This window comes from Dermacentor albipictus, chromosome 6 (assembly GCF_038994185.2).
Source record: "Dermacentor albipictus isolate Rhodes 1998 colony chromosome 6, USDA_Dalb.pri_finalv2, whole genome shotgun sequence".
Lineage (NCBI taxonomy): Eukaryota > Metazoa > Arthropoda > Arachnida > Ixodida > Ixodidae > Dermacentor > Dermacentor albipictus.
In genome coordinates, this window is record NC_091826.1 from 69,063,116 (window position 1) to 69,079,161 (window position 16,046).

Below are 16,046 nucleotides of genomic sequence, written 5' to 3' on the forward strand. Positions count from 1 at the left end.
AAGGATAAGCCCAAGCATATTCTCTGTCTTGGAAATAATGCGGGCTATAGTCTGTTAGTTGCCCCCGCGATGTTCCAGCAAGAGTCCGAGGACCCTGATGGTATCCACTCTGTGGATTTGTTGTCCGTCCCTCGTATAGAGGGCTATGTGAACTTGATCTAAGGGTGTGGAGCACCTAACCCCCCGTCGGGTGGGCCTATACAATAGAAGTTCGGACTTGGTTGGTGACAGACTCAGGCCCGTGTCTAGTAGGAAGTGTTCTGTGATGTCGAGCGCCTCTTGGAGCGCACCCTCAACTGCAGCGTCTGACCCTCCCATGCACCACACGGTAATATCATCCGCGTAGAGGGCGTGACCCGTTCCTCTTCCTGTGGCCAGTCTGTCCGAGAGGCCCTACATGGTGTATCGGATAGATAAGCCGAAATGATACGTGCCTGCGTGTAGCATCTTCGGCGCATGCTCGCCACTTGTGTGCCCTTTCCTGTACTGGGTATAAAACGAGCACAAATAAATGCTGGGGTGTCTTCGTTTGCTGAGAACTGGTCCGGACTGTTACTCTGTCGACACCACAAACGATACATGGTGTCAGAAGTCACGCCCATAGTGCTCGGGCACGGTAAAGCAGCATGGAACTTGTGAAGCCACCAGAGCCGCTACATTTCACCGGCGAAATCAGTAAGCAATGGAAGCTTTTCAAACAAAAGTTTGAACTTTTCTTGGTTGCCTCCGCGCCCGACAAGAAGCCTCGACCGGATGCCTCAAAGATTGCTTTGCTGCTAACCGTGGCAGGTGACGACGCACTGGAAATTTACAACAACTTCACCTTCGGGGACGATGAGAGCCGGGAAAGTTACGTAACTCTCATAGCCAAGTTCGACACCTACTGCGCAGAACAGCTGAATGAAGTGCACGAGCGCTACCTCTTTAGGCAACGCGTCCAAGCTCAAGGTGAGCCGGTTGAACAGTTTGTGAGAGAGCTCAGGAAGATGTCTCGTTCATGCAACTTTGGCACCATGGCAGAGCCGTTCATACGTGACCAAATAGTTTTTGGTACAAATGATGACAAAGTAAGGCAAAAGTTGCTGCAAGATAAGAAGTTGACCTTGGCTAAAGCGGAAGAAGTCTGCAAGGCTGCGGAAATGACTGCCGCGCAAAACGAAATCTGGTCTCGAGAACAGAGACAGATTGACGCTGTCAAACTACGGGAGCGTACGAAGCAGCAGCAGTGCGATGAACGACCTGCAATGTTCAAGTGCCGCAGGTGTGGACGTACGCACGGTCCGAGAAGCTGCCCTGCATTTGGCAAAGTGTGCAGAAAATGCCAAGGGCAGAATCATGTTGCTGTCCGTTGCAAGGTGAATAGACAAGTTAGGGAAGTGAGGAGCACCGAAAATAGCGAAGAGGAATTTGAAATCCTTGATGTATCTGTCAACAGCGTTGGAAGATCGTGTGACCGTGACTGGGTGGTCAGAGCGCAAGTTGCGGACACGACAATAGACTTCAAAGTTGACACAGGATCGCAAGCCAACCTCGTGCCATTATCTGCCTACAAAAAACTGCAGCTGAGGGTACCCTTGGCTAGAAGCAACTGTGTCCTACGATCTTACAACGGAGGAGTCATCAAGCATCTCGGAGTCATGACTACCACGGTGGCCGTCGGAAGCAAGACGGCAAAGATTAATTTCTTCATCGTGAAGAAGAACCGTCATGCCATACTTGGACTGCGAGCCAGCGAACTGCTTGGACTGTTCTCGCGCACCGTAGACGACATCGGAACAAGCAACAGCGAGGCAGTTGTCCAAGAGTTTCAACAACTTTTTTCTGGGACTGGATGTATCAAGCGCCCATACCGCATGGTTCTTCGAGAAGATGCGGTGCCAGTCGTCCAGACAGCCCGCCGTGTGCCCCTTTCCTTGAAAGAGCCTCTGCGCGAAGAACTTGACCGCATGGTCAAAGCCGGCATTATAGCAAAGCAAGACCAGCCGACGGACTGGGTGAGTCCTCTAGTTATCGTCAGAAAAAAGGACGGAAAACTACGTTTATGCATGGACCCGAGGAAAATTAATGAGAATCTCAAGCGCGAGCACTATGAGATGCCGCGTCGAGAAGATATTGAATCGGAACTAGCTGGAGCACGTTTTTTTTCGCGCCTTGACGCGAACTCGGGGTTTCACCAGATACCGCTGCATGATGAAACGTCAACAATTTGTACGTTCGCGACTCCCTTCGGTCGTTACCGCTTTCTGAGGCTACCCTTCGGTATAGCGTCCGCCCCAGAAGTGTTTCAAAAGGCTCTTAGCGAAATATTCGAAACACTGCCAGGAGTGCGAGTGTACGTTGATGACGTCATTGTGTGGGGTGCGACAAGAAAAGAGCACGATCAGAGGTTACGAGCGGTACTAGAAGCAGCACAGAAAGCTGGTCTAACGTTTAATGCAGACAAGTGCAGCATTGGCGTGCACAAGATTTTTTTTCTTGGCGACGTTATTGCGGCAGACGGCATACGCCCAAATCCTACCCTGGTCAGTTCTCTGTTAAGTATGCCACCGCCGACTGACAAGCAAGCAGTGCAGCGCATGCTCGGTGTCGTAAACTATTTGTCGAAGTTCCTGCCATCAATTACGGACCGAACGAAACTGCTTCGCGACTTGATAAAGAAAGACCGTATCTTTGAGTGGACGGAAAACCACGCGAAAGAATGGAAAATGATTTGTGACAGTCTGAGCAAAGATCCTGTGCTGGCGATTTTCGATCCTAAACGGATTACGAAGATAACATCCGATGCTTCGCAAAATGGAATAGGCTCGGCTCTCTGGCAGCTTCATGAGGGTTCTTGGAAGCCCATCGCTTATGCCTCACGCGTCTTAACCGAAGCGCAACGTAGATATTCCCAGATAGAAAAAGAGGCTATGGCTGTTGTCTTCGGGTGCGAAAAGTTTCACTATTTTGCGTACGGACGTAACATTGTCCTCGAGACAGACCATCGACCCTTAATAGCTATCTCGGAGAAGCCGATTGGAGAAATGCCGCCCAGACTGCAGCGATTTTTTCTTCGCTTGCTTAGATACCACTACAAACTCCAATTCGTTCCAGGTAAACGCTTGGTGGTCGCTGACATGCTGTCTCGAGCGTCCATCGAAAGCCCAGAAGCAAACATCGACGATGACGTGGAAGTTCACGCGGTAAGCGTTTTGTCATCACTTGTCAGCGAGGAAACATTGAAGCGCTTGGCAGAAGAAACTAGCAAGGACGACTACTTGAGTCAAGTCATTCATTGCTTGGAAAGCAGTCGTCCAGTCCCTGGGATACTAAAATCCTTCGGAAGTGAATTGGTTGTCTTGAGCGGTGTGTTGCTTAAGGGATGCAAGGTGGTGATACCGTCAAGCATGCGCCCTGAGCTACTTCGAAGAATTCACGAAGGCCACTTGGGAATAAATAAATGCAAATCACGAGCACGTAAGCTGCTGTTTTGGCCTGGTCTCAATGGTGACATTGAAGCACACATCAAGAGGTGTGCAGTCTGTCAGAAGTATGCATATCGGCAGCAAAGTGAACCGCTCATGGACCGCCCAGTGCCTGAACATGCATGGTACCGAGTAGGTGTTGATCTTTTTCAGTGGGCCGGAAAACCGTACCTGTGTGTTTTTGACGCGTTATCCAACTTTCCGGAGGTGGAACTTCTAAGCGATACAACGACGGCCACAGTTGTGCAAAAGCTCAGTGCAGTGTTTGCACGGTATGGAATACCTATTGAAGTGTGCACAGACAATGGTCCGCAGTTTGCGAGTCATGAGTTTTCACTGTTTGCCAAGAAGTACGATTTTAAACACATTACGTCCAGCCCGCGGTTTCCTCGCTCGAATGGCCTCGCAGAAAAAGGCGTTCAAATAGTAAAGCGAATTTTAAAAAAGACGTCGGAGATGAACGATGATTTGTGGCTTGGATTACTCGCTTACAGGAGCAGTCCGCTAGAAGACGGTCAGTCACCTGGAGAGTTGCTTCAGGGCAGACGACTTCGCACAACTCTCCCAGACTTCAACGAAGCTCACAGGCAGTCGGTAAAGAAACATGAACAGTACCGAACCCCAAGACGCAGTCTGGCACCGCTACAAAAAGGCCAGGTCGTCAGAGTACGAGGAGACTCGTGGTCGCCGAAAGCAAAGATTCTTAATGCAACTGCCCAACCAAGGTCGTACCAGGTCGCCACCGAAGACGGCGTCGTCTTGCGACGCAACCGACAACATCTCATGGCTACGGCTGAGCCTTTCAGCATTGCGCCTAGTGATGACGACATACCAGACGACAGCCGCGAGAACGGGTCCCCGTGCCAGGTCCAATCAAACAACGAAAGTGCTCCCGCCATTACGCCACCGACACGAGAACCAAGAAGATCCCAGCGCGAAAGAAGACAACCACAGCGGTTGCGATATGACGACAATTTCGTGCAAGTTCCGTGAGCTCTAAACCTTCTGAACTGCGTTCGCAAACTTTAATCGGTGATGGTGCTGTGTATTCTTTTGAACTCATTTGTTCGTTAAAACGTTAAAATTGTTTATTTTCCTTCCAAGAAAGGAAGATGTATCGGATAGATAAGCCGAAATGATACGTGCCTGCGTGTAGCATCTTCGGCGCATGCTCGCCACTTGTGTGCCCTTTCCTGTACTGGGTATAAAACGAGCACAAATAAATGCTGGGGTGTCTTCGTTTGCTGAGAACTGGTCCGGACTGTTACTCTGTCGACACCACAAACGATACACATGGCGATGTTAAACAGTAGGGGAGAGATGACCGCCCCTTGCGGGGTGCCTCTCGCTCCCAATGTAAATTCCTTCGATTTGATTTGCCCTATTTTGACAGTGGCCTTGCGATCCCTGAGGAATCGCATGGAATCATGGCCCCAGGCCCAGATCCGAGATGGCGTCTAGCACGGACCGGTGCGAGATGTTATCACAAGCCTTGGACAAGTCTAGAGCAAGGATGCCCCGAGTGTCTCTAGTGTCGACATCAATGATTTACCTCTTTATAAGTAACGTGACGTCCTCTGTGGAGAGTGCCGGCCGAAAGCCAACCATGTTGTGAGGGAATAACTCATTATATTCTATATGCCTAGATATACGGATGCGAATGACATGTTCGGCCACCTTACCCACGCAGGACGTGAGCGAGATAGGCCGCATGTTCTCCGGCGCAAGAGGTTTGCCTGGTTTCGGGATGAGCACCACTGAGGCTGTCTTCCAGGAATCGGGGACTAGGCCCGTTTCCCAAATTTTATTGACCTCCCCGGTGAGCAGCGCAACTGATTGTTCGTCCAAGTTACGGAGGAGCTTATTGGAGATGCCATCCGGGCCCGGTGCAGAGCGACCGTTGAGCGTTTGGAGCATCTCCCAGATTTCGGATTCCGTGAAGGGGGCGTCGAGCTCCCCCACCGCCCCCCCCCCCCCTCGGTAACAAGGATAATCCCCGTCACCGGAGTGGCCCAGCGGAAGATACTTTTCGGCCAACTCTTGCAGGGGGACGTGTTCAAATAAGCCCGCCGCCTTTTGATTATGAACTATGCGATCGATGGCTAGTCTCAGATTGCTTTTGGTTTGCGAATCGTCGAGTAAGTGTTTGAGCAGGTTCCATTTGCCCCCCGTTCTCATCTGCCCATGAACCGAGGAGCACACTTCATTCCATTGTTGTTGGGACAGTTCGATGGAATGAGTTTCTATTGTACGATTGAGCTCCGCAATTTTCTTACGAAGCCGGCGGTGGAGTCTGTGCGTTCTCCAGCGGCGCAGAATGGAGTTTTTGGCTTCTAGGAGGTGCGCAAGGCGCGCGTCCATACGATCTACCTTTAGGTCGGTCTTAACCACCTTGGTCGCAGCTTGTACGTCCTTCTTTAGTCTTGTGAACAGACTATCGAGATTATCGTAGTCGGTATGGTCCACCTTCCGTATTTTCCAGAAGACATCCCAATCCGTCACTATAAATTCCCTGGTAGGGGCTGTGCTAATCGTTAGGGTAATCTCCACAATGAAGTGGTCGCATGCCTAGGTTCTCTTGCAAATTTTGACATCCTGCTCCAGAGGCGTTCTTGATGAACGCCAGGTCCGGAGTGGTATCTCAAACTACCGACGTGCCGGTTGACGTCGGGTATTGTGCATCCGCAATCAATTCCAGTGAGCAGTCAGCAACTGCCTGGACAAGGAGATTGCCCTTGGTGGATTGGCGGGGGTATCCCCAGGCATTGTGGGGGGCATCGAAGTCACCCGCTGTCACTATGGGGGCCCCCTAGCTCAGGGCCACCGCCTTTGTCATGATTGTGGCGAATGCCTCCCGTTGATCAGACGGCGAGCTGTATATGTTCAAAAGGAAGACACTGCTCTTAAGCGAATTGTTAGGGATAATTTCGACCATAATGATTTCCGCCCTAGTTTTGCCAATTTGTAATTTGTGTACTTGAAAGGAGCACTTCCGTGCGACCAAGGTTGCTAAACCCCGCTTTCCTTCCTCCCGTATCGATACAACCTGGTAACTCGGGAAGGCGGGTGCGTCATCGAGAGTTTCTTGTAAAATAATTACGTGTGGTTTGACCGCTTGTGCCGAAACGAATTGCTGCAGCGGAGCTTTGCGCCGTTGTAAACTGGCACAGTTCTACTGCCACACAACCAACTTATTCGGATTGACCGCCATGGTGATTGCCTTGGATTGGTCATTCCACCGTCTTGTTGACGGGGACGGCGCTTGCGGGTAAAGGTGTCCGACGGGGCTCCCTCGAAGGCAGTATAGACGTAGCTAACGCGGCCTGTGCGCTTTCCAGGGACGCCATCATTTAAAGGAGGACAGACACGCTTTCAGCGAGCTGCTGAATTGCCCGCTGCATGCTTTCTAAGTCTTTGTTATTGGACTCGGTCTCCATAGAGTCAGCGTCCCCCTCTAGGGGCGCGGCCCTACGTTTACCCGAGCGCGCCTGTGGCTGGATCCCCTGAAGGGGGCACCTGTTGCTTCTCGACTTGCGAGCGGTACGACTTGCGGAAAGACTCAAAGTCGGCCCTCATCTGCTGCATTTCTGCTTTGAGTCGAGCGTTCTCTTGCATGAGTTCGAGCGACTCTGGGATTAACTTTATGCTCCGGCAATGCTACCTGCGTTACCTCTGAAGCCGGCATCGTCTGCTTCGACCTGACACAATCGGCCCAGGTTGACGTTTCCTGGATCTGAACCCGGGAGTTAGAGCGCCCTCGGGAACGAGAGCGCCCTCTCGAGAGGCTGCGTTGTCGACCAGAGGGCGTGACAGAGCGCTCCCTCCTACTCCCTCCTGGTGGCTCCCGCCGCGCTGGAGCCACGTGGCCCGTTCTCCTTGGCCAGCTGTTGCTGCTGGTGCTTGTTCTTGGCGCGCTTACGGCGCCGTCGGCGTCTGCGTACGACGTATGGGACTTGAAAGCGCTGCTTGCACGTTTTGTCCGCCATAAGATGCGGGCCTCCGCAAAGGGCGCACTTCGGCGAACACTGGTGGTCATCGGGTGGTGAGGTTAGTCCGCAGCCCCGGCAATCCTCATTGGTGGGTTTGGGGCAGACGTCCGCGCGATGTCCCAAGCAGCCACACGCGTAGCACACCTCGGTTTGGCGTTTGTAGAGCGTGCAGCGCAGAAGGCTGACGCCGCACATGACATAGGAACTTTCATGCCGTTGAAGAGGACGACCACTGTGGTGTTGTTCTTAATTCGTTTGACTTCCAGAGCCTTCGGGTTACGATGGTTGACGATCATGCGCTGGAGTTGGGCCTCGCTGATGTCTGCGTCGACCCCTCGTATGACCCCTTTGCAAGTGTTGTCTTGGGCCGCTATGTATGCGGCCACTTTGTATAGTCCTTCGCTTATGCGGATTTGCTGGATTCCTGCATAAGCGGCGGCGTTCTTCTTCTCCGGGGTGGAGACGACGAGAACGTTTTGAGCGAAATTAGGGCAGATTACGTCGCCCTCAGTTTCTGTGGGGGCCAGTGCAGCCGCCATGGCCAAGGCTTGAGCCAGCTTGATTTGGCTTATCTTCTTGACGTCCAGCCCGCCCCTTGGGCGGACAATAATTCGTATGTGGTCCCTAGGTAGTCTGGGGAGCCTCGACGAGGCTGCGAGACGTTGCAACACGCCTTGCGGGACAGCCGTGCGGCAGCCTCCCTTCGAGCCCACGTGGGTTTTCTTGCTCGTTGAAACTGGTGTTTCTTGCCGGGCTTTCTTGTTCTTGCCCAACACTGTCGTCCAGCCTGGGCTGTTGTCTTCTTCGGAGGAGATTTCCTCTCCTGCCGCCATTTTTGCTTCGGGCATAATGCCCCTCTTCGTCGGGTTAGGCCTAAGCCTACCCGCGCCTAGCGTCGCCGCGGCGTGGTTGACACAGAAAGTTCCACAGTTTCCGCGCAAAGGCCACTCACCGAAGGAAGTCCTAAGAAGAAACCGTGTCGAATGGCGTGCATTTCCGCGGTAGGTGGCACAAAAAGCAAACCGAAAATATTTACGAAAGCGGGAGCCGATCTTTCCACGTCCGCACTATAGATCGCCACCAGTTCGTGCCACTTGCAGTGTTTCGCGACTTTCTCTGCTAACTTGAAAATAGATATACCCAAATCATGAACATCAGCCTCGATTCTACCACTGTAAATCGTTGTTTTTTAAGCGCAGCTCTTGGCGCCCATACCTGGGCAAGCATCGGCGGCGGCGTCGTAACCGAGCGAACGAGCGCAGCGAAAGATGAAAGTGAAAAGCAGCGAGAGGAAAGAGGCGCGAGGAGGAAAGCGAAGAGTAGGGTGCAGCGGAACCCCGAGGCGGAAAGCGGAGGAGAGTACGGCGAAAGCGTGAGAAGGAAAGCGCAGTGCGGCGACGATTGCTACGAGATGGCGCAGGAGTAGTGCGCATCGTCTTGGGGGGGAGCGGGGGGAGGTCTGTGGGTGGCGGCCGCTGTATATGGCGCCCACGCATCGCCCATGCTAGTCTCTGGCTCTCGCGATCTCCAGATTAGCGAGGCAGTCGGGCCACACTTCGCTCCGTTTGCAACGTGCCGCGCGAGACAGATGTTGCGCGCCAGCCAATAGAGACTTTTAGCTTGTACGCTATTTCGGTAAACGGGAGCGGTTTGGGCGGATGACCGGATGGTCGGGGCGTAAACGTGAGCGGTGAAGCCGCCTGGTGTTGTAGAGCTCAACCAGACAAACGCATAGCTAAAACTGCAGTAACTCACCATATCCTGCTTCGCCACTCGTGCAAATTTTTGGCAGTGGCGTAATTGTGAACACGATTACGCCACTGTCGAAAATTTACGCCAGCAGCTAAGCAGAATATAGTAATTAGCTCTGTGTTTGTGTGGTTGAGCTTTGCGCCACCAGCTGGCGCCACCCATCTGGCCGCTCACCTTGACGCCCCCGCTAAACCGGAAAACCGCCCGCGCTTGCCCGAATACCGGACGCGCTAAAGGTCTCTAATATGTCGCGGAATTAAAACACGTATACAGCTGCGCTCAAATTTCGCGTTAGGGAGTATCGTGATCGCCGGCGAATATTTTTTTATTTCCAGTAACAACTCACTACACGTACAGGGCGGTTGTCGTCCCTTTAACACACATATTCACACCATCATTATCGCAACTCTGCGAATTATTCGCAGTTCGTAGGTGGCAGCAAATCTTGCAGTGCATGACCATCGAACAGGAGAGCACAAAATGCAAGAGGCCTCTGAACATAAAATTAAAGAGAGCCATTACAGTGATCATCCTCGTCGTCGTCATCATCATTCGAATTTAAGTCCACTACAGGCGAGCCTCCAGACACCGCTGCCCTGTGCCAGTCTAACCCACCTTACGTGTGCAAATTTTTAACCTAATCCCATCCACCCATCCTCGGTGGACCTCAGATGCGTTTCTTTATCTTTCCATTATTTCAAGGAAGAAAGGGAGTGCCACTGCTGAGCCAGTAGCCGAAGGCTAGTAAAGGGCTTATAGAAATCCATATTGGAGGGATCCCGGGTTAATTTTTCCTACCTGGAGTTCTTCAACGTGCACCTTAACAATGTAAGCACAAGAGCGTACTTGCATTTTACCCGCATAGAAACGCGCCCGACGCGGCCCAGAATCGAAGCCACGTACGACCTCGTTTTTAGCAGTTTCTTTAATAATTGTATTCAAGGAGAGGTTGGTGCCTATGTGTAGCGCTGGCTGCTCCTCTTAGATGATAGTTATCGTCAGAAAATTGTCAACAATAAAAAAACTGGACTAATAAACACATCAACGAACATTCACGTGCTAAGTCTCAGTACTGCAACATAAATAAACGTTCGCGCAAGAGAAGAGTTCACACAGCATAAATACTCATAAAACCGAAATCTTCACACTTAACACATGAGTTCACGCAGCATAAATGTTCACAAAATGAAGATGTTCCCACACAAGATGTTGGGCACTTGAATGCCGCACTCTAAATACAACATATACAGATGCTACATGAACACGAGGACACAATGAACATGTAGTTAAGCGTGCCTGGTAATAATAACAATGGGATCAATGACCATTGTATGACTTCTTATTTCTGTGATACTATTGATTCCTCCAAAAGTTACTAAGGCGCGCAGCGAAGTTTTTTTGTTGGCCATGGACCTCAAATTTTTCCTAAGGATAGTGGCCGTCTATATGGGCCATGCAGCTTTTCCGAAAGGTTCTTGCGGGTATTTTTAGCAGTCCTTTCATGATGGTCCTCATCTTGATATTCGTTATTTACCACAGCCCTTATCATTCCTTTGTCACCTCACCTCTCCCTCCCCTCAGCTTGAACCTTTGAGGACAGATACCACATAACAGTACTTCAGGTGTACCCTTCCATTGAAGTCCCCTGCCTGCCCCCACCTCTCTCTCTCTCTCTCGTCACCGTATGCGATGTCACGTGAAGGAAGAAACCGGACGCCTTTGGACCCCTCCGATAGGTGGCGCTGCAGCGCCCAGCTGTCCAAGTAGAACGCCCTGAGCGTGACTTCATTTCGTATCTCTCCATTCTCCCTGCCGTTGTTTTTCGCCGCGACCCGTCAGCGGTCACTCGTGGCGGCTTCGGACCGCGGCCAGCCATGTGCGTCGCGTTCGTAATCGCAGAGCGGATGCCAGCCGTATCGTACGCCGCTAATGGATGTGGCCGCGCACACACTTGTGTCACACATGCTCCACGGGCTCTTCACACGGCGCTCGAGTGTTTGCCTTGTGCGGCCACAGCGTCGAAGCGGGACACAGTGACCAACCAGCATCCTGACACCCCTCTCTTCCGCAGCTCTCCCGCAGTGTCTATCGTTCGTTGCACATGCTTATCTCATCGCACCATCATCTCCCCCCTCCCCATCGCCACTTCACACACGTCGTGTTATTCTTGGAACATTTGGACACTCGAAAGTTTCACGGCGATAACCTAAGCCGTCTTGCAATCTGGGCTGTTGTGCTAGTAGCGTACGTCAAAGTGGCATAGTCGGGGTGGAAGGGTATGATGTATTATCTGGGGAAGTCAGGCCGGCGCCATCAGCCAACTTTTGCATGGGTCTCGTCAGCCGGCCAGGCTGATTATCAGCGTGTTAATCGATCTATAAGTAACACCTTTACATCTTTTTTTAAATGCAAGGATGTGAGTTGTAGATTCATTTACACCCTTTCTCGCTTTTAAGGGTGCAAATAATTTTACAGTGTATGCAATAAAAACGTGAACGAGTTCTGTCGAGATATTCTTCGCTATATATAGGTAAGGCGACCAGACGTCCCGATTCAGGCGGGACACGTCCCGTTCTTATCGCCGGGGTCCCGATTGCTAACGGCTCACGTGGGGGACGGTGTTTTGTCCCGCTTTGGCGCCCGAAGAACCTTGTGGCGTTATATTTAGGCCACAAATAGCCACAAAAAAGGTTTGACATAATTAAGGCATGCACAGGGGCATTGTTCCAGATGAAGCAACTTTACTTGCCCTTTCTGGAGCAGTACGTAGCTGTACCCGTGGCATGGCGGAGGGCCCTTTCGCTGTAATTAGGAGAGCCACGTTTTATAACACCTGCAGCTAGACGTAAAGCCCGTTCGCCAGGTCCTGTGTAGGTGGTTCAGCAGCGGCGACAGCTTTCTCGCTGCCGTCATGGAGGCCGACAGACACATGTTTTTCTGTACGAAAGGTAAGATATAGCTACCACATGGCGTGAAAAGTATAGGGGCCTTCGAACATTGCGCAATCGGGTCCAGCGACATTTCAATGTAGCGGTGTAGCGAACGTTCTCCACAAATGTTCGCACTCTATATGCAAAATCTCGATTAGTCACAGCTGCTGACGACGACGCACTGAAAAAAAAATGGTTGTACCATGCAGTCGGTCCCAATTTCGCACGTACGAGCCTCCGAAGGTACAGCAAACATATCGCCAACACGAGGAGTCGTTTTGTGCGCTTTGAAAAATGAAGGTTACGAATGCGCTGCGTCCCAACTGCGCTATTTGTAGCACGCCTAGTGTAGCCTCCGTTAAGTATACATGTGTAGCATTAGCCCAAGAATGAATTAGAAGTGACACGAATAAATCACTCGTATATTTGCGACGAGAAATAACCAACGTTTAGCTGCAGTGATCTGCATGCAGTGCGTCATGACAGAACATCTCAGCTGTATAGCAAGGTGTTTCGTCCTCGTACTCCCGTATTCTCAAAGCATCCTCGACTTAATGTTCTCCCGGAACCACTCCACCGAGTCCAGCACAGCGCTATCTCTCGACTGAAGAAGACGTCATGATTGTGAAGAATTTCCGTGGGGAGTCAACGAAGTGCAGTGATCGCCTCTCTCGAAGAATGGCGATACCATCCATCTTTGCTTAAAAAAAAGAAGAAAAAAAACGTCATGCCCCATAACTCCCATATACAATAATCCGACATGAAACATACAGTATCCTATATAAAAGCTCCTTTTTTACAAATGTCATAGGATATTGGATAAAGCAATTTTTTATGGGGAGTACGGAGTTTTCTTCAGTAGGGATTTTCTTGAGTCGAGCTGAAGTGCTGAGCGTTGGGACGCTCTAGAATTCGGGAGCCAAGAGTCAATCGTTCTTGCCCAATGGGGTTATATACTTAGACCTCTGTAACGGAGGTGGCTCTCCAAAAAAGGGAAGCCGGTCGCCGACATCTTGCTAGAGGCAAAAAAATCCCGAAACGGTGTAGCTGCCGTTGCACAGCGTGGAATGTTTTCGTCATGCTATTGACTGTGCGCAATCGGTCCAGTGCTTAACCGATTGTGACATGCCCTCCGAGAATATTACGACGTCTTAGTATGCCATGGCTGCAGAAATCGCGTAAAGTATAGACGCCCCTATTATAACGTTCCTGCTCTAACATAAGCTCTCGTTTGCTCACGATCTGATGTTGCGCGTACGTTTGCTTCAGTTGTTTAGGGTTGGGAAAGTGCTCGCATACTTACTTACACGCATGAAATTTACGCGTCATGTAGTCGCTGGCACGTCGCGGCGTGTGCTACTATACATGGCGCGGCTGACTCGGATTGTGACGCGCGCTGTGAGTATTTTTCACGACCTTCTCTATCTGGTTGGCACGCATCGCGCAATGCCTGTGTTTGCAATAGGGAAACTAGTGAGACACATGCACAAAAAACGACGAGCGCTCGATTCATGACAAAAGAAAAAAAAAGAGGAGGGGGCGGGGTTGGAGGAGGGCAGCCGGGGAGAAGGGCTACAAGGGCAACGCTCATCCAGTCAGAACTATCTGGTAAATAACGTGAACTGAAATTGAAATCTAGTCCACTTCTTCCCTTGTGTGCGCGTCTGCATGTCTCACTGGCTTCCTGTTCGCTCACCAATACGTATCATCTCGCCCAGCAAAACATTACATTGTATTATAGCCTGAACACAAGAGAATTTGTGCTCAATTCCAATTACAGAATTTCAGAATGCTGTATAATGTTTCGGATCTAATCGAGCGTATTCTGAGTAGCACGAACACTGCTTTTGAAACATGTTTTATTTAAAAATCAATAGACACAGAACGTAAGTTCCCAACTTGAACTTGTAGGGAACCAATACACACATTTTGAAAAGTTCGAGCGTCGCTGAAAAGTGTATTCTCCTGTTCCTAAGCTTGCGCAGCATTGCTGAATGATAATTAATGTTGTCTGACTATTTCCAACTGGGCCCTTGCAATGCGTGTGTTACGTTAAAGATGATCTCGACGCGATGAATGAGAGTCATCACTTTCTTTAGAAGCAAATAAATGATAAGTCGACGTTCATAGTGAAGTTTTAAATGACGTCACCTCTGGATTCGGTACAAATATATAAAGCGCTTCAAGACGCTGAATGTATGATTTGCACTGCTTTTCTTGAGAAAACTAGCTTTGTAGCTTTGTACACAAAATTAAAGAGCTCTTAAGAGAGTATTGCGTTTAAAATAAGGTATTCAATGACGCAAGGGCCTTTTTGTAACTACCTGGAGCAGACAAAAAATTTGAATTACAGTGTCTCCCCATGTCCAGAGTCATGCGATAGCCCCTCCGCCTCCCCTCACGAGAGACACAACCATCAAATGAGGACGGTGGTGGCACCGTATAGTGAGACGTTATGGGTGGACGGTGTAATTAGGTCTTTACAAAAGGTGGCTGAAAAAATCTTTCTCGTCAACCAGCGGGTAATCAGTGGCGAAGATTACGCAGTCACATCACCGCGAGGGAACATTCGTAATTTAAGACAGTGAAGAAGTCCGATCGGCTAAGCGTCCTGCCTATTGATATCTCTCGAATACTGCGGCAAGAAACGGACGCAGAAAGTCGTTTTGCGACACACAACACGATTGCGATCTTTCTCTCTCTTTCTCAAGAAGTAAACCGCTAACGACGTTTTTTTTTTTTTTCCCCACCGTCACCGAGAGATGACGCAGATGATCCGGACGACGAACGTCCTGGAGCCGAGCGGCACCCTATATATAGATAGCACCAGAATTTTCGTGCTACGCCTATCATCAGCCTTTCTTGGCTGTGTACCCATCTTCTCCAGTTGAGTGCTTATCGGCGTGGATTGCGGCGGCAACGGTCATCACTCACTGCCCCTTGAGCTGCCGTGTGCGTGCCCTTGGAAACTGCTCATCGCGGATTTCCGCTCGGCTTCATTCGTAGCGATCCCTTGATGACTCGACAGAGAGAGAGAGAGAGAACAAGAAAATGCACGTTGCATCGAACGACAGCGGGTCAGTGGAAAAATTCTTGACGCCCGCATGTTTAATGCGACTTTTTCAGGGCACACTGCAGGTGCTCTATTTTGGCCTGTTTCCACGCTTTGAGTGTCAACAACTGCAGCGATCATCATCATCTAACAAAGCTATACCATGTCCTCCGAAATCGGCGGGCACGCTTTGAGAGTGTCAACAACTGAAACCATCATGACCACCTAACAGAGTTATACCATGTCGGGGGCGTTTTAGGAGGCCGTGGTCGCCATAACCGAGTCATTCCGTTCAACTCGCATAATACCCAAGAGGATTTGCTGTCGGGCTAGTCGGTTCAAGGTATTTAAAACGAAAACAGCGCAATAAGCTGGAAAGAAAGGGAGACGGACACAGCCCCCACTTGCAATGAAGTCAGCGCTTTGTTTGCCTCTCTCGTCCTTGTCTTGCTTTATTGCACTGTTTTCGCTGACATAATCTTCTTAGTCGTGCAACAATTCGACGTTGCGGAAAAGCCTACATATTTGTTGCCATGATTTCCAATAGCGTAATAAATAAACAGACAAAAATTACATTTTCGAAAAAGTACTTTAACATTTAAATGTGGGGCTGTAGCTACATCGTTTGAGCTGCTTCTACGCCTTGACAGTGTCGAGACTGCATGCATATAAGCCTTTCCATCGAGAATAGTCAGAGTACCCGAGTGAAACATTTTTTGAAAGGTACTACTAACTTATATACTTAGACATACTGCCTACAGATAAGATGATGAGAGTCTACTTTTCAAAAGTGTGAACAAATGTAAACAACCCTGACCATTAAACATATATGGTCATGCCGACCGATTCAACCACGTTT

The 16,046-nt window shown here is 50.2% G+C and overlaps 1 protein-coding gene across 1 annotated transcript; it reads left to right on the forward strand.

The window, feature by feature from the left end:
- The first annotated feature begins 539 nt into the window (after positions 1-539).
- LOC139061170 (uncharacterized) lies at positions 540-4,700 on the forward strand. Its single transcript, XM_070540800.1, has 3 exons — positions 540-1,994; positions 3,094-3,182; positions 3,959-4,700. Exons 1-3 carry the CDS (start codon positions 627-629, stop codon positions 4,455-4,457), a joined length of 1,956 nt encoding a protein of 651 aa, XP_070396901.1. The 5' UTR covers positions 540-626; the 3' UTR covers positions 4,458-4,700.
- The last annotated feature ends 11,346 nt before the right edge of the window (positions 4,701-16,046 follow it).

Bases quoted from the DNA above. Each gene is read 5' to 3' on its own strand.
- LOC139061170 (XM_070540800.1), top strand. From the start codon at position 627: ATGGAACTTGTGAAGCCACCAGAGCCGCTACATTTCACCGGCGAAATC. The intron at 1,995-3,093 runs GTGAGTCCTCTA...AATTCGTTCCAG, and splicing joins AAGACCAGCCGACGGACTGG to GTAAACGCTTGGTGGTCGCT. The intron at 3,183-3,958 runs GTAAGCGTTTTG...ACTCGCTTACAG, and splicing joins ATGACGTGGAAGTTCACGCG to GAGCAGTCCGCTAGAAGACG.